Source organism: Mus musculus, chromosome 5 (genome assembly GCF_000001635.26).
Source record: "Mus musculus strain C57BL/6J chromosome 5, GRCm38.p6 C57BL/6J".
Classification (NCBI taxonomy): domain Eukaryota; kingdom Metazoa; phylum Chordata; class Mammalia; order Rodentia; family Muridae; genus Mus; species Mus musculus.
Window position 1 is genome coordinate 138,139,019 of NC_000071.6, and position 21,383 is coordinate 138,160,401.

The 21,383-nt window shown below is 44.0% G+C and overlaps 1 protein-coding gene across 1 annotated transcript; it reads right to left on the bottom strand.

Annotated features, from left to right (window-relative positions):
- Positions 1–683: 683 nt before the first annotated feature.
- On the bottom strand, positions 684–16,726 carry Zfp113 (zinc finger protein 113). The gene is made up of 5 exons (NM_019747.4): positions 16,612–16,726; positions 13,827–13,951; positions 12,187–12,278; positions 11,589–11,715; positions 684–6,694 (listed from the first exon to the last, which is right to left on the bottom strand). Exons 2-5 carry the CDS (start codon positions 13,879–13,881, stop codon positions 5,649–5,651), a joined length of 1,320 nt encoding a protein of 439 aa, NP_062721.2. The 5' UTR covers positions 13,882–13,951; positions 16,612–16,726; the 3' UTR covers positions 684–5,648.
- Between the last annotated feature and the right edge of the window lie 4,657 nt (positions 16,727–21,383).

Consider the following 21,383-nt stretch of genomic DNA (forward strand, 5'->3'; position numbering starts at 1 on the left):
ACTTAATTTACAAATATAGCAACCTCAGTTTGATCCCTCAAACCAAAACTTCTGAAACTTGTCCTCTATCCTCTACATGGGACCTCCTATGATACACATAAAAAATAAATATAAATAAATTTAAAGTAATTTGTGTTTTTCTCCCAGGGAAGGAGACACAGAAATATGCTGACATACACATCCAGTCATGAACAATGTTACAGTGAGTGTGAAAACTACCCATGGGCTCGTGTGGTGCGATGTTTGGTCTCCTCTTGGTGGGGCTACTTGGAGCTAAAACCTAGCTGGAGGAAATGGGTGGTAGGGTCCATCCCTAGAAGATACCTAGTCCCGGACCCTTTGTGTCTTTTTCATGGTTGCCACGAAGCTAACAGCCTTCTCCACACATTCCCACAACCATGATGTTCAGCCTTGATTGGTTTCTGGAAAGGTTGAGCAGGTAATTGGGTTTGTTGAGGACATTAGCTGTGGATCTGTGGTTTGTTTAGGTAAAGGACTTTTTGGTTTTACTGTTTATTCAAATCTTACCTGTTCAGATGTAGGGAGTAGATTCTAGCATTACAAAGATCACCAGGGACTAACATCCACTCCACTCAGTAAATGATCTCTTCTACCACCTCCTGTGGAAGCCTTAAGTCATTGAAGTCATGGCAGAGCCAGAAACAGATACCCAAGTCCAATTCTTAAAAGGTATTTCAACTTTTAAAATTTATTTGTGTATGTGTACACCATGTGTGTGCAGGTACCAACAGAGGCCAGAAGAGGACATCAGATCCCCTGCAGCTAGAGTTAGAGGTGATTGTGAACTGCCCAACAATGGGTACTGGTAACCAAATTCAAGTCCTATGGAAGAACAGCAAGTACTCTTAGTCACTGAGCCATATCTCAACCCCCCCACCCCCCGCTGTATTTCATTCACTTCTTAGAGTGTCACAGGTAGAATTGTGTATTGACCTCAGACGAGGAAATACTTTGCAGGTCTTACTTATACTTCTATTTAAAGTCTAAAAACTCTCCAGCTATAAAAGCAACAACAAGATTCTAAAATGTCTGACTTCATCTGTTAAGTTCCACATCTGGAGAAGAAATGTCAATTCATTGTGTCATACTCAATTTGTACAATAAACGGATAACCTGGAGAAGGGGAAAGTGTGTACTATAAACTGTGAAACTGTGAGCCAAGATTAATGCTTACCCACAGATGATGTCTTATCCATGTCAGTTATTTGGCCATGACAATACAGTAACTAATACATGTAGGTAGGAAGAGTGTATGGCTGGAACCAAAGGCCAAGGCCAATTTAGGAGTCATGAGAATATGGAAGAAGGTGTGGATCAGATGTTGACTGAGAAGCTGAAGGGATGAGAAGGAATCACACAATACACTTGGAATAACTCCCACGTTTGCAACCTGCCTGAATGGGTAATTAGTCCTAATTATCACTCTTAGGCTGGACAGGTGGTCATCAGGTGACTAGGAATGAGAATGGCTGCCATAGGCTCATATACTTGCATGCTTAGTCCCAGAGAATTCTTTGGGAAGGAGTAGGTGTTGCCTTGTTGGAGGTATCACCGGAAATGGGCTTTGAAGTTTCAAAAGCCCATGCCAAGACCTGTCTCTCCTCTCTCTTCCTTCTTTCCCCTTCCACTCGCCCTGCCCCTCCTTTTCTTCTCTCCCTAATAATAAACCTCTCTCATGTGGGAAAAAAAAAGACCTGTCTCTCCTCTCTCTCTGTCACAGTACTCCCCAACCCCTGTCCCTGTCCCTGGCTGCTGCCTAGAGATCAAGATAGAAAGCTCTCAGCACTGTTCCAGTGCTATGCTTGTCTGTTTCCTGCCATGATGGTCATGGTCTAACCCTCTAAAACTATAAGTAAAGCCCCAATTAAGTGCTTTCTTCTTTAACAGTTGCTTTCGCCACGGTGTAGCATAGAACAGTTACTAAAATACTGTTCTGCAAGATCCAAGTTTGGCATTTGGGAGCCCATGTGAGATAGTTCACAGCTGTAACTCCAGCTCCATGGGATCGAGTGCCCTTGAACAGCTTCCTCGGGCCCATAATTCAAAAGATAAATAAAAATAAAATCTGTAGAAAAAGCAAAACAGCTGTTATCTTAGGACAAACTATTCTAGTCGTTTTTGTGTGGATAGTCTATACAATTTCCCATTCATCACTGACATTTTAAATAGTGCACCTATCTAAAATCTATGGTTTATTGCGGAGGGCTTTGTAGCTCTGGTTAGCTACAAACACATGTAACTGAGGATAACCTTGAATTCCTGACCTTCCTAAGTGTTTAAATTAAGCCATGCCCAATTTGCACAGTGCTGGAGCTCAAATCTAGGGATTTAGCAAGTGCGGCGAATACTCTACAAACTGAGCTACATCTCTGGCCTTTGGGCCTCTTTCTTCCTTCCTTTCTTTTCTTTTCTTTTCTTTTCTTTTCTTTTCTTTTCTTTCTTTCTTTTCTCTCTCTTTCTTTCTTTCTTTCTTTCTTTCTTTCTTTCTTTCTTTCTTTCTTTCTTTCTTTCTTTCTTTCTTTCTTTTAATTGAGGGGGAAAAACCCACCTGTCTAAATAAGTTACATAAATAGTTCCTTGGAGAACTTTTTAAAACTATCTTTAACTGGTCATGATGGATTAACCTGTAATTCCAGAATTTGAAAAGGTTGCAGTAGGATTGAGTTCAAGGCTAGCCTGAGCTACATAGCAGGGTTCCACCTCAAACACAAATAAAAGCAAAACAACTTTTTTTCCTTCTTTTTGTTTTTGTTTTGTATTGTTTGCTAAAAAGAAACAATCCAGCCAGTTGGTGGTGGTATACCCAATCCCAGCACTCAGGAGGCAGAGGCAGGCAGACCTCTGAGTTCAAGACCAGCCTGGTCTACAAAGTGAGTTCTAGGACAGCCAGGGCTTCATAGAAACTTTGTCAAAAAACAAACAAACAAACAAACAAAAACAAACAAACAAAAAAACCAAGCCGGGCAGTGGTGGCGCATGCCTTTAATCCTAGCACTTGGGAGGCAGAGGCAGGTGGATTTCTGAGTTCGAGGCCAGCCTGGTCTATAGAGTGAGTTCCAGGACAGCCAGGGCTACACAGAGAAACCCTGTCTCGAAAAACCAAAAAACCAAAAAAACCTCAAAAAACAAAAACAAAGCAAAAATCCCTTATGGATCAGACATATGGCTCAAAGACTCTTGTCCCTGCCAGGCCTGGTGACCTCAGCTTCATTCCTTAAACCCACATAGCAAGAGAACCAACTATGTGTGTGCATGCATGAATACACACACCAAAAAACATTGGGGCTGAGGTATATAATTCTTTCCCAGCATGAGACACTGGGTTTAATCTTCATCAGAGGGGAAATAACATATCTTATTTTGCTATGAATGAAAATGTTCCCTAGGGGGCTGGTGAGATGGCTTAGTGGGTAAGAGCACCCAACTGCTCTTCCAAAGGTCCTGAGTTCAAATCCCAGCAACCACATGGTGGCTCACAACCATCCGTAACGAGATCTGACTCCATCTTCTGGAGTGTCTGAAGACAGCTACAGTGTACTTACATATAATAAATAAATAAATCTTTTTTTAAAAAAAGAAAAATGTTCTCTAAATTTTTATTTGATAAAAAATTATGTTGTGTTGCTTGGAAAGACAGAACTAGAAGCTAACTGTAAAACTGACAAGGAGGCAGAATTTGGCTCAGCTTAATTTCTAGGAATTAGAATGACCAACAGGGAAACTGACTGCTTACGAGCTGGTCTTGAACTCAGAGTAGTCCAGGCAAGCCTTGAACTTGTGATCTTCCTCTATCAGGCGCCAAAGCTGAGATTAGAGCCTGAACCATCAGGCCTGGCAACAAGTGCTAAAGGAGCCTGGATGATTGGCTCCATAATTTTGTGAAATTAAAAACAAATATTAGAAGATCCATCACAGTAGCCCAAAAAATAAAAAAATGAGTTCATGGCCATCTTAATGCTAATCTCATCATAACATTCCTAGCCTACCACTCTCCATGGCTGTAACATCCTGCTAAAGACAGCAAGCAAGACAGAGAAATGTACCCACTGATACACAAGAGCCAAGTATAGTTTTTTAGTTTTCAGCATCATTCTTAGACAAAATGATCTATAGCTCATAAGACCCTGAATTTGGTATGAAGATGGCTACATACATTTATATAGTCTGCAACAATGTCTACAAGAGATTGAGAGAGTTGTGTGTGACAAGTTTGTGCCACCCCCACCCCCTCCAAAAAAAGTTTATCAAAGAAAAGTTTCAAAGTTCACTTTAGGATTCCATTTACGGTCACTGTGCTGTTTTAACTGACACAAGTGTGGCTCCCATACAAAAGCACTCCCTTGGGAAAAACCATTCTGTTTAGTAGTGCATTTCATTTCTGCTACAGGACGGGCAGGGTGGGGAAATATGGAAGTCATCCGTCGGGTTGGGAGCACTCAGGGAGCACCACCTAAACCTAGGAGAGGCCCCTGCAAAGCTCAAACCTCAACCCCTCTCTGGCTTTACTGTCTGTGTACTTTGACGTAGCTGAATTAAGAGGTGGAATCCGGAGACGTCCAGATGCTGAGGCCAGATGTTATATGTAAGAGGGCAGGACAAGAGGGGCAGGCAAGTTCCCTGAGAGCATATAGTAACTAGAGGTTGACATTAAATTACTTTTCATCACAGGAATAGGAAGTTTAAAAAAGGACAGGAGTCAGGCCAGTGTTAAATCTACCAGTTCAGATCTACCTCAGGTTATTTACTGCTCCTATGGGATTCTCTGTCAGTGATGTCACAAGGGTCTGCCTACAGTACTGCCTGACTGCTCTTGAAAACACAGTACACTGCTCCAAGAGCCTAAAGGATAGTCATTACAGAAACCCTTGATGGGGTCTTTTTTTTTTTTTGTTTCCCCCTAATAAAATAAGCCCATCAGCACCAAGTTTCCTGAATTCATGGAATCATGTACCAAAGCAGCATATTCCTTGTCCAATATTAAAGCTGGATTAGGAAGAGTGCTTTTGAGATGCAGCCCCTGGGAGCCTGGAATAGTTGTATACGCTTTTAATCCCCATACTCAGAAGGCAGAGGCAAGCGGGTCTCTCTGAGTTCAAAGCCAGTCTGGTCAAGAATAGCCAGGGATGCCTAGGGAGAATCTGTCTCTCAAACAAAAAAGAAAAGGAGAAGAAACACAACCTGTCTGTCTTCTCGGCACATGCTGACTCCAGACTATGATTCTCTCTGCCTCTGTGCTCCCTGACTGACTCCAGCTGTGACATCTCGGCAATTCTGATGCACACAAGCACCATCCTCACCTTGGAAAGAAAGGCTCTTCTGGTATGAGGAAATTGGTTTAGTGCAAACCCCTTCCCAAGAGGGGTAACTGGTCCCCAAGCTTCCTTCTCTTCTCAGTGCCTAATTTACTACTGGCCTCACAATGTTTTTAAGACTCTGTTCCTGGGAAACCCTGCCGATCCCTGTGCCAGGATGCTTTCCCAGTCAGCCCCACTTTAAGTGAATTGTTGGAGGTGGGACAGACCCTAAACTGGTCCTATTAAAACAGGTAAGGCAAGAGCTCTGTGGACGCAGGACATGAAGAAAATAGTTTATGGCTCTCTCTCATGTGGAGTCTCTGATGTGGCTTCTCAGCAGAGGCTCTGAGAGAGTTTTTGCTTTACACCCATTACAGTCAAAGGCTTCTCTCCAGTGTGAATCCTCTGATGGCGAACAAGTGCTGAGCTGTACCTGAAGGCTTTCCCACACTCGCTACATTCATAGGGATTCTCCCCTGTGTGGATTCGCTGATGTTGAATAAGGCCGGAACTGTAGGTAAACTTCCCTCCACATTCCATACATTCATAGGGCTTCTCTCCAGTGTGGATTCTCTGGTGCTGATAGAGGTGTGAGCTCTGGCTGAAGGCTTTCCCACACTCATTACATTCATAGGGCTTCTCTCCAGTGTGGATTCTCTGATGATGAATAAGGGTGGAGCTCCTGCTGAAGGCCTTCCCACACTCATTGCAAGCATAGGGCTTCTCCCCTGTGTGGATTCTCTGGTGGTGAGTGAGAGTGGAGCTCCAGCTAAAGGTTTTCCCACACTCGTTACATTCATAAGGCTTCTCCCCAGTGTGGATTCTCTGATGCAGAATGAGAGCAGAGCTACAACTGAAGGTCTTCCCACAATCCTTACACTCATAAGGTTTTTCTCCAGTGTGGATTCTCTGGTGCTGAATAAGATGTGCGCTCTGACTGAAGGCCTTTCCACATTCACTACATTCATAGGGTTTTTCTCCAGTGTGGATTCTCTGATGTTGAATAAGGTCTGAAGTACGATTAAAACTCTTGCTACATTCATCACACTTATGGGGTTTGTCTCCCATCTGAAGTCTTTGATGTGAAATAAGTTTGGAATTCACAGTGAAGCTGTTTCCAAACTCACTGTACTTCTTATTTCTTTCTCCAATATGGGTGAGCTTTTCCTCAACTCTAACTTGGTGAAACTCTTGTATTTTCCTATTCAGTCTTCCAACAGAGGAATTCCCTAGCTGCCTTTGCAGACTGACTTCTTGTTCGTAGGCTTCTTCAAACTTAAGACCCTGAGAAACATCCTTTTGGAATCGCCCCAGTATCATCTCACATGACCCCATACCTTCAGAGATTACTCGATCATTTCCAGTTTTGGAATCGCCATCTAGCACAATTAAAAAAACAAAAACAAAAAAGTGTCATATATTATTTGTGAGAAAATAAATACAAGTCAGAGAACAGATACTCATGTGGCTGACATTTAGAGTGCCCAAAGTACAATGCCCCTTTGCTTTCCTAAAGAGAGGCCTTTCAAGTTGTTTGTAGAACTAAAGAAAGGTAAGACAAATAGGCTAAAGAAACAGAAGAAATAAGGGCGAAGGCAAAGTCGGGGAGAAAAGATGTGAACCCAAAGGAAGTCAAGAACGTGCAGAGGTGGGAGGAGATGGCCTGCTTTGTTGGTGTACTGGCTGGTTTTGTGTCAACTTGACACAGCTGGAGTTATCACAGAGAAAGGAGCTTCAGTTGGGGAAATGCCTCCCCGAGATCCAGGGAGGAGGTCCCCTTGTGGGTGGTGCCATCTCTGGGCTGGTAGTCTTGGTTCTAGAAGAGAGCAGGCTGAGCAAACCAGGGGAAGCAAGCCAGTAAGGAAGATCCCTCCATGGCCTCTGCATCAACTCCTGCTTTCTGACCTGCTTGAGTTCCAGTCCTGACTTCTTTCAATGATGAACAGCAATGTGGAAGTGTAAGCTGAATAAACCTTTTCCTCCCCAACTTGCTTCTTGGTCATGATGTTTGTGCAGGAATAGAAACCCTGACTAAGACAAATTGGTACCAGCATAGTGGGGTATTCCTGTGACAACCTGACCATGTTTTGGGGAGGACTGTGGAAGGACTTTGGAACTTTGGGCTTGAAGATCCATTCGGTGTTAAGAGCTCTGTGGGATGTTGTGTAGGAGCTTGGAAGATAATGTTGAGAACAGTGCAGAAGATGGAGGTCTGGCTTGTGAAATTTCAGAGGGAAAATTAAAGACTCTTTTCAGGGCCATTGTTACTTTGATTGTGAAGATTCTGTGGTTCTGGTTAGCTGGGGCTGAAGAATCAGCTGTGATTAACAAGATACCAGAACTACTAAAGTGAAAACTTTTCCTTACTGGGACTATTGATGCTGGTTAGCTGGAGCTAAGAAATTAGCGGTGATTAAGAAGAGACCAGCATCACTGAGGTGACATCTTCTGGGAAGTGTTTTCTGAGAGCACAGAGGTTATGTTCCAGAGATAGCCAAGGTTGTACCTTGTGCTGTGGCTGGACTTAGTAATGTGTAAGAGTTACCCAGGTGGTACTGGTTTTGAAGGCATGAAGGGGTCACAAAGAGCAGTGAGACGCCATGGAAGGCCATTGGTGAAGGTGCAGCCTCAGTTGCAATTGATGGACCAGGACTGAAGGGATCATGCAAAGGAGTTGAGGCTTGGCACCATGAAAAGAGCTTATGAGAGGCTATTGTTGAAGCCAAGTTACAGTGGAAGACAGCAGTGTTTTGGAGATGACAGTACCATGAGATGACCACCAAGAACAGCAGCAGCAGTGGAGTACAGGTGGCTGGATCCTAGAAGACAATGTGTGTGCTACAAAGAGCATGGCTGGAGAAGTGACCCAAGCCCTTGGAGGAGCCCAGAAGATCGAGTGAGTTGGATCCCAGACATTGGACGGTTGGAGATTGATTTTTGCTTTTGATTGTGACTGTGCCCTGATATTTTTCCCTCTTGAAGGATGTTTTTTAGTGAAGCCCACAGATAAGAGACTTTGAATTTTAAAGTACTTTGAATTTTAAAAGATACTGGATATTTTAAAAGGATTGAACTTTTAATATGTAAAGATTGTGGGACTTTTAAAATTGTTTACATCTTGGGGATGAAGAAACTAAGGGTTGGGCTGGAGAGATGGCTCAGTGGTTAAGAGCACGGACAGCTCTTCCGAAGGTCCTGAGTTCAAATCCCAGCAACTACATGGTGGCTCACAACCATCCGTAAATAAGATCTGACAGCCTCTCTGGTGCATCTGAAGACAGCTACAGTGTACTTATGTATTATAATAATAAATAAATCTTAAAAAAAAGGAAGAAAGAAACTAAGGGTTGAGGCTTACTAGTGATGTGTTTGTGTGTCAAGTTGACAAGGGGTCAATTGTACTGGCTAGTTTTATGTCAATTTGACACAGCTGGAGTTATCACAGAGAAAGGAGCTTCAGTTGAGGAAATGCCTCCATGAGATCCAACTGTAAGGCATTTTCTCAGTTAGTGATCAAGGGGGAAAGGCCCCTTGTGGGTGGGACCATCTCTGGGCTGGTAGTCTTGGGTTCTAGAAGAGAGCAGGCTGAGCAAGCCAGGGGAAGCAAACCAGTAAAGAACATCCCTCCATGGCCTCTGCATCAGCTCCTGCTTCCTGACCTGCTTGAGTTCCAGTCCTGACTTCCTTGGTGATGAACAGCAGTGTGGAAGTGTAAGCCGAATAAACCCTTTCCTCCCCAACTTGCTTCTTGGTCATGATGTTTGTGCAGGAATGGAAACCCTGACGAAGACAGCTGGGAACAAAAATTAGGTAAGAGAAGCTAAAGAGCTGGCTCACAGGGTTAGAGGACTTGTTGCCCTTGCAGAGGACCCAGGTTTGATTCCCAGCACCAAAACAATCCATTTCTACTAGGGGGTACATAAGCTACTAAACAAAAGAGTATGTCCTTGGAGTAATCTAACAGAAAAAAAGAGGCATAGAGAGCTCTACAATGTTCACCTAGACATGGAGCACTACCTTACATCTTCAAAAATCCCAACACACTAATCCTTTAGAAGTCTATCTGTGACATGTTAAGTCATGAAAATACAGGGCTAAAGCACCAGGTTTGGTGTTAATCGAATGGGGCTCAGCCAGATGTAGTGGCTCACACCTATAATCCCAGCACTAGAGTAGCTGATGTGGAAGGATTACACAATTTAGGGTCATCCTGGGCTACTGAATACGTTCCAGGCTAGCCTAAGGTGCAGTGTAAAACCCTGTCTCAAATAAGTGAATACATACATACATACATGCATACATGCATACATAGACATAAATAACAGGAAAAGCCACTGGAGCTCAAGCTTTGCCATTCACCAGCTCTATCATCATGCAAAAGTATCTAAGCTCATTGTTTGCTTGCTTGCTTGTTTGAGGCAGGGTCTCATGTAGCCCAGGGTGGTCTCAAAGCCATTATGTGGTGAACATAGAACAGTTGGTCCACCTGCCTCTACTTCTCAAGTGCTGAGAAGTTTATGCTACCACAACCAGCTGGCTTCTAATGGTCTTTTTGTTTTTTCCATATATGAGTGTTTTGCCTGCATGTATGTGTGTGTATCACATGTATGCTTAGTGTCTATAGAGGCTAGAAGAGGGCATCAGATTCCCAGGAGTGAGGGCTATAGAAGGTTGTGAGCAGGCTCTTCAGAAGATTGGCTAGTGTTCCTAACCACTGAGCCACCTGTCCAGGCCTGCTTATGCATAGCTAGAAAGTGAGGATAAGACTCATCTCCTCAACTCTGGCGTCACTGTGAGGAGTCAATGCAAGGCACCTGTGAGACTTCCTGATACCAAGTATCACTGTGAGGAGTCAATGCAAGGCATCTGTGAGACTTCCTGATACAAAGTATCACTGTGAGGAGTCAATGCAAGGCATCTGTGAGACTTCCTGATACAAAGTATCACTGTGAGGAGTCAATGCAAGGCATCTGTGAGACTTCCTGATACAAAGTATCACTGTGAGGAGTCAATGCAAGGCACCTGTGAGACTTCCTGATACAAAGTATCACTGTGAGGAGTCAATGCAAGGCATCTGTGAGACTTCCTGATACCAAGTATCACTGTGAGGAGTCAATGCAAGGCACCTGTGAGACTTCCTGATACCAAGTATCACTGTGAGGAGTCAATGCAAGGCACCTGTGAGACTTCCTGATACCAAGTATCACTGTGAGGAGTCAATGCAAGGCACCTGTGAGACTTCCTGATACCAAGTATCACTGTGAGGAGTCAATGCAAGGCACCTGTGAGACTTCCTGATACAAAGTATCACTGTGAGGAGTCAATGCAAGGCATCTGTGAGACTTCCTGATACAAAGTATCACTGTGAGGAGTCAATGCAAGGCACCTGTGAGACTTCCTGATACAAAGTATCACTGTGAGGAGTCAATGCAAGGCATCTGTGAGACTTCCTGATACAAAGTATCACTGTGAGGAGTCAATGCAAGGCATCTGTGAGACTTCCTGATACCAAGTATCACTGTGAGGAGTCAATGCAAGGCATCTGTGAGACTTCCTGATACCAAGTATCACTGTGAGGAGTCAATGCAAGGCATCTGTGAGACTTCCTGATACCAAGTATCACTGTGAGGAGTCAATGCAAGGCACCTGTGAGACTTCCTGATACCAAGTATCACTGTGAGGAGTCAATGCAAGGCATCTGTGAGACTTCCTGATACCAAGTATCACTGTGAGGAGTCAATGCAAGGCACCTGTGAGACTTCCTGATACCAAGTATCACTGTGAGGAGTCAATGCAAGGCATCTGTGAGACTTCCTGATACAAAGTATCACTGTGAGGAGTCAATGCAAGGCATCTGTGAGACTTCCTGATACCAAGTATCACTGTGAGGAGTCAATGCAAGGCATCTGTGAGACTTCCTGATACAAAGTATCCAATAAATGAGAGTTATTCTTACCACTGCTAGTTTGCTTTTAAATTTGTTTTTAATGTATATGATTCTTTGCCTACATGTATGTATGTATGTATGTATGTATGTACCAATTGTGTGTTTATTGCCCTTGGAAGCCCAGAAGATTGCTTCAGATCCCCTGAAATGGAGTTCCAAACAATTTTCAGTCTCCATGTGAGTAACAGAAACTGAACTTGGGTCTTCTGTAAGAGCAGAAGGTGCCATGTCTTTTGGGCAGCATTAGAGCTTTCTAAGACCACACTGCCACTAGCCAAGCCCGTAGCCAAGAGACAGCAGTTGTGTTGAGAAGCCCATGTCCTTACCCAGTGAGAACACGTTCCCATAGTTCTCCAGCATCACATCTCTGTAGAGGTCCCTTTGTGCAGGCTCCAGACGCTTCCACTCTCTCCAGATGAAGTACACAGCTACATCCTCAAAGGTCACCAACTCCTGAAACAGTCACATGGCCAGACATGCAATTTCAGGGCAAGGGTCTGGACTGGAAAATCCAAATAGCAGCCAGCATGGGGCTGATAGTACCTCTTTGGGGATGTGGGCAGAGGTTGCAGCAATGCCAGCAAGAACATCCACAACAAGGTGCAGCACTGAAGGTATAGTGATGAACATAACTGCCTTCCAACAGTTCATAACGGAAGTACTTTTTTATTAACATGTATTTATTTGGGGAAGGGCTATTACTGTACACACATGGAGGTTACAGGCCAATCTGAGAGCCAGTTTTCTCTAACATGTGGCTACTAGGGATTGAACTCCGATTCGCAGGATGGCAGCAGACACCTTTATGCACTACATCATCTCAGTGCCCCCAGATCTGTAGTCTAGATGGACAGAATTAGAATTTAGGGCACTGAATGAGACATCAAAAGGAAAAGGAAAAGAATGAAGGGAACCATGACTTACCTGAGACTTGGCCTTTAGAAGCGCAGCAGCCAACATCTTGTCCCCCAGACTGTCCTTGTCAGGAAAGGAAGGGACTTTTGAAGAAGAAAGAGCTGAAGGACAATACCAGGGCTAGGAATCAATCTACCTGCTTTCGGACCCATGGTCACATGTCTCAAAAATCCACCAAACCACCCAGTCTTTCCTTTCATGAGTGCCATATTGTTTTCTTTTTTTAAATTCTTGGTGGGTCTAGGGATCAAACCCACAGCTTTGTGCATGCAAGCAAGTGTTCTACCACTGAACTCCAACTAACGGCTCCTGTGACTATTCATGCCCTTTCTTCACCCTGGGCCAGGAACCAGTTATATTGTCATTTCCCTTCCATCACTGCAAAGTCTTTTATGGGATTCTTAAGCAAAGAAACGTGAGCAGCTTCCCTCAGGCTCTGACAGAACACACAACACCCACACCTCTGTTTTCATCTGCAGACCAATTTTTATCTATACAACAGAAATAGTTCCTAGCTCTGAACTTGATCACACATCTTCCTTCATCAGCCATAAGTTTGGTGTTTGTCTCTTAGGGTCTAACCCACTACATATAACCAGATCTGATGAAAAGGACTCTAAGAGCCGGGCCGTGGTGGCGAGCGCCTTTAATCCCAGCACTTGGGAGGCAGAGGCAGGCGGATTTCTGAGTTCAAGGGCAGCCTGATCTACAAAGTGAGTTCCAGGACAGCCAGGGCTACACAGAGAAGCCCTGTCTCAAAAGAAGAAACGAAAAAAAAAAAAAAAAAAAAGAAAAAAGAAAAATGAAAGGGGCTTTAAGAGCTTTTTCCTAGGAAACATAGGATCCACAGACATTACAATTGAACCCTGAGGCTGTAGCTCAGAGCTAAGAGCTTAACACCTAGCTCATGTATGGCCCTGGGTCCCATACCTAGTAAGTCCTATCTCCCACAAAACTCTCTAATGTTTGGGGAATTTTTTTCTCTGTGTGAGTGTGGATGCATACATGCCATGTGGAGGTCAGAGGACAATCTCGGGTGTCAGTCCTTGCCTTCTACTTTATTTGAGACAGGAGATCTTTGTGGGTTTCCTGCTATGTATTCCATGCTAGCTGGCCTATGAACTTCTGAGAATCCTCCTATCTGTAGCTCCCATCTCCCCACAGGAATGCTCGGATGACATTCTTACTAAATGTCCGACTTTAATGTAGGTTCTGGGGATGCAAGCTCATGCCCTCAAGCTTCTGTGGCAAGACCTTTTACCCAGCAAGCCATCACTCCAACCCCACAACCTTTTAATGCTAAAAAAAAAAAAAGTATGAAAATGTAATAAAACGCATCAGTTTAAGCCTAACACTCCAGGCACAAGTCAAGGACCTAGAAAATTCAAGGCCAGCCTGGGCTATATAGTGAGCCTCTGTCTCAAAACTCAAACAAGCAAACCAAGTGTGCTGGCCCACACCTTTAATCCTAGCACTCAGGAAACACAGCAGGCAGATCTCTTTGACATTCAGATCATCCTAGTGTACATAATGAGTCTCTGGCCAGCCATGGCAACAAAGTGAGACCCTGGCTCAAAGGAAAACAAAACACAAACAAGTAAACAACGGGAAGAGATGAGAATGCCCCCGAGCCCAGTCCCATGCCTTACCGCTCTCTAACAGGGGCAGAGGTGCCTGAGATGCATGGTCTGCCTGGGTTTCCATGGGCGAGGGGGAAATGCTCTGGTCACTGGTCGGCTAGCTGTAGACTCAGCAAGCAGCAGGTTTTGAAGGACTGCAGAAGCAAGAGATCAAAACTGAGTTTTAAAAATGCCTCCTGATTTCATAAAGAGGGCCCTGCACTTCCATACCCAGGATCAGCGAGAGGAAACACATGAGACTACTATTTTAGATCCCCGTGAATAATGGCACTTCCTCCCGGTAATAAGACGAAACCATACAAGAAATCCAGACTTCCAAATTTTCACCACCCACACAACATTTTGAGTAAAATGTGTTAACAATGAGGTGGCTATCACTCCACAGAATGAAATGACTGACCCAGAGCCCAGTATGATGTCTTACACCTGTAATCCCAGTACTAGGGAGGTGGGCAGGAGGATCAGTTCAAAGCCAACCTATGTTATAAGAAACTTTGCCTTGGGACTCAAGGGATGGGTGTCTCAGTGGTTAAGAATACTTGGTGCCCTTCCTGGAGACCCAGGTTCAATTCCTAGCACCTACATTGCAACTTACAACATCTGGAAAAAACAACAAACAACAACAACAAAAAGGTTATGCAAAAGGACTGGAGACATGGCTCAGTGGTTTAGAGTACTGGCTGTACTTCCAGAGGAACAAAGTTTCATTCCCAGCAACCACATGATATCCTCGTCTGGCCTCTCAGGCACCAGGCACAGCATGCAAGTGGTGGACAGACATACATGCAGGCAATTCACCTATACATTTAAAATTTTAAAAAATAAATAAATTTTTAAAAAAGTATACCGTTAAAATATTTTGCTGGGTGGTAGTGCTGCACACCTTTAACCTCAGCACTCGGGAGGCAGAGGCAGGCAGTAAGTTGGAGGCCACCCTGGTCTACAGAGGTTCCAGGACAGCCAGGGCTACAGAGAAAAATTGTCTTGAAACAACAACAAAAAAGGTGAACCACTTGGCATAGGTGGCACAGGCCTGAAATTCTATCACCTACGAGGCTGAGACAGGATGGTGCCAACTTAGTCTCTACCTCAGAGAAACAGGCATGCACACACACAGCTTAAAAGCTGGGCATGATGATGCACGCCTTCGATCCCAGCACTTAGGCAGAGAAGTAGACAGATCAGAGTTTAAAGCCTGCCTAGTGTGCATAGAGAGTTCAAGGACAGCCAGGGCTACGGGGAGAGAGAGCTGTCTCGAAAACAACAAACTACAGAGTAAAACCATCCAGGTGTGGGCAGGGCCTTTCTCTTGCCCTGTTGATTTGGGGTTTTTTTTGGTTTTTTGGAGACAGGGTTTCTCTGTATAGCCCTGGCCGTCCTGGAACTCACTTTGTAGACCAGGATGGCCTCGAACTCAGAAATCTGCCTGCCTCTGCCTCCCGAGTGCTGGGATTAAAGACCACCTGGCTGTAAGCACAGGTCAAGAGAGGCTTCGCCTCCTGGATCCTTTCCTCTTTCTTTGGAGTAACTCACTATAGGATTAAGGTAGCGATGACTGGAAACTTAGCACCTTTTGTGCAGTTCTGAGGTTTTTGTTTGTTTGGTTTGGTCTTTCTTTATTGGGTAAGAATCAGGCTATAGCCCAGACTAGCTTGGAATTCACTGTATAGGACAAGTTGGCCTTGCTTCATTTGCCTCTGTGCTGGGATTAGATGTGAGCAAGCCAATTTGGCTAATTCCTGGAAATTCACATTAGGTCATTGTTTCTCAAACTTGTAGGTCGTGACCCCTTTGAAAGTTGAATGACTCTTTCACAGGGGTTACCTAAGACTATTGGAAAACACAGATATTTACATTACTGTTCTTATCAGTAGCAAAAAAAATACGGTTATGAAGTAGTGACAATAATAACTTTACGGTTGGGGGTCATCACATGAGAAACTGCATTAAAAGGTCATAGCATGAGGAAGGTTGAGAATTTCTGTTTTAGGTTCTACCAGTTCTGTATGATTAAGGGGTCAAAATGGGGAAATCGGGTTCAGTTTATGTCTAATATAGGTACTTAAGAAGTACGGAGGGTAAAGGAATGTGCTAGGAACTACCAGCAAAGACCATCACATACTGTCTTTTCAGTACACCCTAAGAGAGCTGAAATGGACTAAGGTTCTCTGTGTTCAACTAGGTTCTCAATGTTTTAGCCAGCTAATGCACTGGACATACTCGGCCACTTCTGCAGGGAGCCGGCCCCAGCATGTCCACGAAAAGGTATCAGTCAGTAAGCTTAAAAAAAAAAACAAAAAACAAAACAAAAAAACCCTATTCATAGCCATAGGACATGAGATCTTGGTGAGGTTACGGAGGACCCGAGTTCGCACCTCCTCCCAAGCCCTAGTTCTCACTGCGACCCAGAACTACTGTCTGGTTTTCCGATCCAATTAAGGAAAAACTTCCTTCTCCTGCCCTCACACAGAAATCGGTGTGCTGAGAGTACCAAGTTAGGGTGGCAATCTGTCATCAGTTGTTTTAAAGAGAGGGAGACCTCCGTAGCGACGCTAGGAATTTTAAACACTGGGGCTGGGGACGGTAAGAGACACAAAAGCAGACCCGGAGTCCCATTACGCGACACCCGGGATCACGCTGCGCGCCTGCAGCTAGGGTTGCGGAGCTGGACAGCGACTGCAGGAGGAAGGTGGGCCCAGAACCCCGGCGGGCCGCGGACGTGTGAACACCAACCCCCTTCCCCGGAGACCACAACTTCCACCTCACCGCGAGTCCGGGAGATGGCCCCACTCACCCTGGGGACAGGGACGTAAGACTTAGGGGGCCGGACACGAAACAGGTCCTGTTGGACCCTGTTACAGACCCACACAACGGAGAACAGAACAAAGAACGGAAACTGCCCCTCCCCATATCGTTTCCGGGTCGTCCTTTCTCACCACCCAGGACAACAAATGCCCACTTGCTCTCTCTAGGAAAATGGGAGGTCTTCATCTCTCGATGGTACGCTGATGGTGCTGTTCTCGATGGTGCTGGGAAACAAGGGCACCAGACTGCGCCACTTGCTGGCCAGGTTGGGAAGGGACGATGCGTAAGCTGAAGAAGTTGGAGGTCCAGGAAATTCAGGGCACAAGTTCTAGTGGCTCTGAGAGAGAGAGTACACCATCACCTCCATAGCAAGAGAGAGAGTACACCATCACCTCCATAGCAAATATATGAAACTTGAAGAATCCTTTAATATAAATGTGCACCATTGGCTGGTCGTGATGGCGCACGCCTTTAATCCCAGCGCTGGGGAAGCACAGTCAGGCAGATCTCTGTGAGGCCAGCCTGGCCTATGATACAAAACAAAACAAACAAACAAAAAAATAAATAAATAAAAGTGCACCATGGGTTTTGGTTTTTGTTTTGTTTTTCTGGTTTTTTTTTTTTTAAGATTTATTTTATTTATTATATGTAAGTACACTGTAGCTGTCTTCAGATACCAGAAGAGGGAGTCAGGTCTTGTTACAGATGGTTTTGAGCCACCATGTGGTTGCTGGGATTTGAACACAGGACCTCCGGAAGAGCAGTCAGTGCTCTTAACCACTGAGCCATGTCTCCAGCCCCCGTTTTTGTTTTTTTTTTTTTTTTGTTTTTTTGTTTTTTTTTTTTTACTCATCAATTTTTCTTTAATTATTTTGAACATTCTCACTAATTAAGAAAATATTTTATTTCAAAACTTCTTATAGTAGAAAAAAGGATTACCTTTTTAACATGATTTCTCCACTGCTTGATAAGTATAATAGTTATATTTTTAAAATTTGGAATTTATGTTGGTGCTAATGATATTATATCCAAAATAGCACCATGGGTTTTTTTTTAAAGCACTCAGCACTCAGTTTTTAAAAGATTTATTTTAACCAGGCAGTGGTGGTGCACGCCTTTAATCCCAGCACTTGGGAGACAGAGGCAGGTAGATTTCTGAGTTCGAGGCCAGGCTGGTCACAGAGTGAGTTCCAGACAGCCAGGGCTACATAGAGAAACCCTGTCTCAAAAAAAGCAAGACAAAAAATTATTTTAATAGATTTAATATTTATTTGAAGATTTAGTATTTTAATGAGTGTTTTTCTCCTGCATACACACACACATACACACACACCTGATTCAGATATAGGTCAGATGAAGCCATCACATCTTCTGGAACTGGAGTTACGGTAATGAGTGGCCATATGAGTGCATGGAATCTGGGTCCTCTGGAAGAGCAGCCAGTACTTTTTTTTTTTTTAAAGATTTACTTATTATTATTATTATATCTAAGTACACTGTAGCTGTCTTCAGATGCCCCAGAAGAGGGCGTCAGATCTCATTACAGATGGTTGTGAGCCACCATGTGGTTGCTGGGATTTGAACTCAGGATCTTCGAAAGAGCAGTCAGTGCTCTTAACCACTGAGCCATCTCTCCAGCCCACAGCTTTGCTTTTAGATTGCTTGACTAGCCTGGCTGAAGCCCTGGGTCCCCATCCCCAATGGTGCATAAACCAGACAATATGGTACAGTACTGTATTCCTAGCATTTGGGAGGTGGTGGCAGGAAGATCAAGGACTCAAGTTCGTTCTTCAGTACATACTGAGTTCAAAGCCAGCTTGGGCTACATGAGACACATAAGTGATTCTGCACTTACGAGCCTGACGTGGGGTACACATCTGTAATTGCAGTACTTTAGAGCCTGAAACAGAAAGATAGTCAAAAGTTTGAGGCCAGCCTCAATTGCACACTAAAACTCGGTCTCAAAACAAATGATAATAATTAACAAACACATATTTAAAATGAGCTTCCTATAAAGGCTCACATTTGGGGTTCAAGAGGTACCCTGAGACATATTGTGGTTTGGGGGTAAACAATTTATTTTAAGCATTATTAATGCTACAGAGATTGTGCTGGAAGTTGTGAAGAGATTTCAGGCCGGGAGACTAACAGGAGTAAGGAGTACTATTGCATCTTACAGGTTTTAGAGAGGTAGGTAACCCCATTCCATGTCATGAATGACTAGTCAATAGTACACGATAGAGGCACGCACTCTTATTCCAGGACTGGAGTTCATTTCCCAGTACCCATGTCTGTACACTCACAACCACCTATGACTCTAGCTCCAAGGGAAAGAGGAAAAGTTTGTTTCTTTAGCTAATGCGTGTCTATCATATGAGATGTGCCGCCTGTAACCGCCGATTGCTGGGGTTTGGTGCACCGCCTTAGGGGAAGTGAGGATTGCAGACTGGTCAGAGTTTATTTTTTATTTTTTGCAGAAGCTGTGAGGATGAAGAAAGAGGCTCTGCAAGTCAGTATAGCCTGACTAGTCCTAAGCCCAAGCCTAACATGTTCCAATAGACTCTTTTACTTAGTCAATTAATTAATTAAACAGGGTATCATTCTGAAACTCTAGCTGTCCTCTGACCTATGCTGGGGTATGCACATTATACACACACATACACACACACTTACACACTCAAAATAGAGTAAAAAACAAAGGTGTTCTTCTATACACTATTATTGTTTTGTTTTTCTTTCTTTCATTCGTTTTGTTTGTTTGTTTGTTTGTTTGTTTGTTTGTTTTTCGAGACAGGGTTTCTCTGTGTAGCCCTGGCTGTCCTGGAACTCACTCTGTAGACTAGGCTGGCCTCGAACTCAGAAATCCTCCTGCCTCTGCCTCCCAAGTGCTGGGATTAAAGGTGTGCCCCACCACACCCAGCTTGTTTTGTTTTTCGAGGCAGGGTGTCTTAGTCAGGGTTTCTATTCCTGCACAAACATCATGACCAAGAAGTAAGTTGGGGAGGAAAGGGTTTATTCAGCTTACACTTCCACATTGCTGTTCATCACCAAAGGAGGTCAGGACTGGAACTCAAGCAGGTCAGGAAGCAGGAGCCGATGCAGAGGCCATGGAGGGATGTTCTTTACTGGCTTGCTTCTCCTGGCTTGCTCAGCCTGCTCTCTTATAGAACCCAAGACTTCCAGCCCAGAGATGGTCCCACCCACAAGGGGCCTTTCCCCCTTGATCACTAATTGAGAAAATATCCCACAGCTGGATCTCATGGAGGTACTTCCCCAACTGAAGCTCTTTCTCTGTGATAACCCCAGCCTGAGTCAAGTTGACACATAAAATCAGCCAGTACACAGGGTTTCTCTGTGTAGCCCTGGCTGTTCTGGCATTTGGTTTGTAGACCAGGCTGGCCTCAAACTCCAGAGATCTGCCTGCCTCTGCCTCCGGAGTATTAGGACTACAGGTGTGTTCCACCACTGCCTGACTTTTTAATACATTATTAAAATCTGCAAAAAAAAAAAAAAATCATTCCAAGACAGATGAAGGGAACCCAGCTTTCCTTGAGCTCTAGACAGGGGTTGAGTGTTTTAAGAATATTGTTAAATTGCTGTTAGCACTAATGATGACCTTCCCTTCCTTCAGTTTTTCCTCTAATGGAAATCTCTTTAGGTTTATAGTATAAAAACTCCCAAGGTTTATTTTCATGTAACTAACCAAAGACATTGGGAATAGGGCAACTTAACTATCTAATTATCATCTATTGTACCCATCTCTCTCACTGTCCAGGCTGCCCTGAGGAAAAGGACTGTCAGTCTCATAAGTTAGCTAGATGACCCTTAGACTAGCACCAGCAATCTGGGACACACAACAGAAGTCTTGAGACAGCTGTGTAAAGATTGAAGCTGATTTTCCAGTGTATTTGACATAGTTGTTACCAGATATTTTGCTGTCATAGACCCCTATGAAATGTAGATGAACCTGAAAGCATTTCCAGCGTGACAGGAAGGGAGCCCTTTCCCTAGTGGAAGGACTACTGCGAATCAGTGCAAAGCCATGATTGGTCCAAAGCACATACTTCAGTGACTGTGATTAGTAAAAAAAATAAATAAATAAAAATAAAAAGTAGCCCGGGCGGTGGTGGCGCACACCTTTAATCCCAGCACTTGGCAGATTTCTGAGTTCAAGGCCAGCCTGGTCTACAAAGTGAGTTCCAGGACAGCCAGGGCTATACAGAGAAACCCTGTCTCGAAAAACCAAAATAAAAATTTAAAAAAATGGCTGTTATTGGCCCCAAATGAATGATTGTGGACCAAATACTCTTTCTTGGCTATTTAAGCAGGTCGCTTAGCCTTAGTTATTGTCCAAGTAGGAAACGTTTTCTTTTATTTTTATTTTTATTTTTATTTTTTTTATTTTGGAACTCACTCTGTAGACCAGGCTGGCCTCGAACTCAGAAATCCGCCTGCCTCTGCCTCCCAAGTGCTGGGATTAAAGGCGTGTGCCACCATGCTGGGCAAGTAATTGTCTTTTTTTTTTTTTTTTTTTTTTGGTTTTCTTTTTTGTTACAAGTAATTGTCTTAATCACTGTTCTATTGCTGTAAAGAGACACCATGACCAAGGCAACTCTTCCCCTCCCCCCACCTTTTTTTTTTTGTTTGTGCGACAGGGTTTGTTTGTGTAGCTTTGGCTGTGATGGAACTCACTTTGTAGTCCAGGCTGGCCTTGAACTCATGAGGTCTGCCCGCCTCGATTAAAGGCTGTGATTAAAGGCG

Excerpts from the sequence above, each read along its gene's own strand:
- Zfp113 (NM_019747.4), bottom strand. The coding sequence starts at position 13,881 with ATGGAAACCCAGGCAGACCATGCATCTCAGGCACCTCTGCCCCTGTTA. Across the intron at positions 12,279-13,826 it reads TCTGCCCCTGTTAGAGAGCG|CTCTTTCTTCTTCAAAAGTC; the intron begins GTAAGGCATGGG and ends ATTGTCCTTCAG. Across the intron at positions 6,695-11,588 it reads TGGGAACGTGTTCTCACTGG|ATGGCGATTCCAAAACTGGA; the intron begins GTAAGGACATGG and ends TAATTGTGCTAG.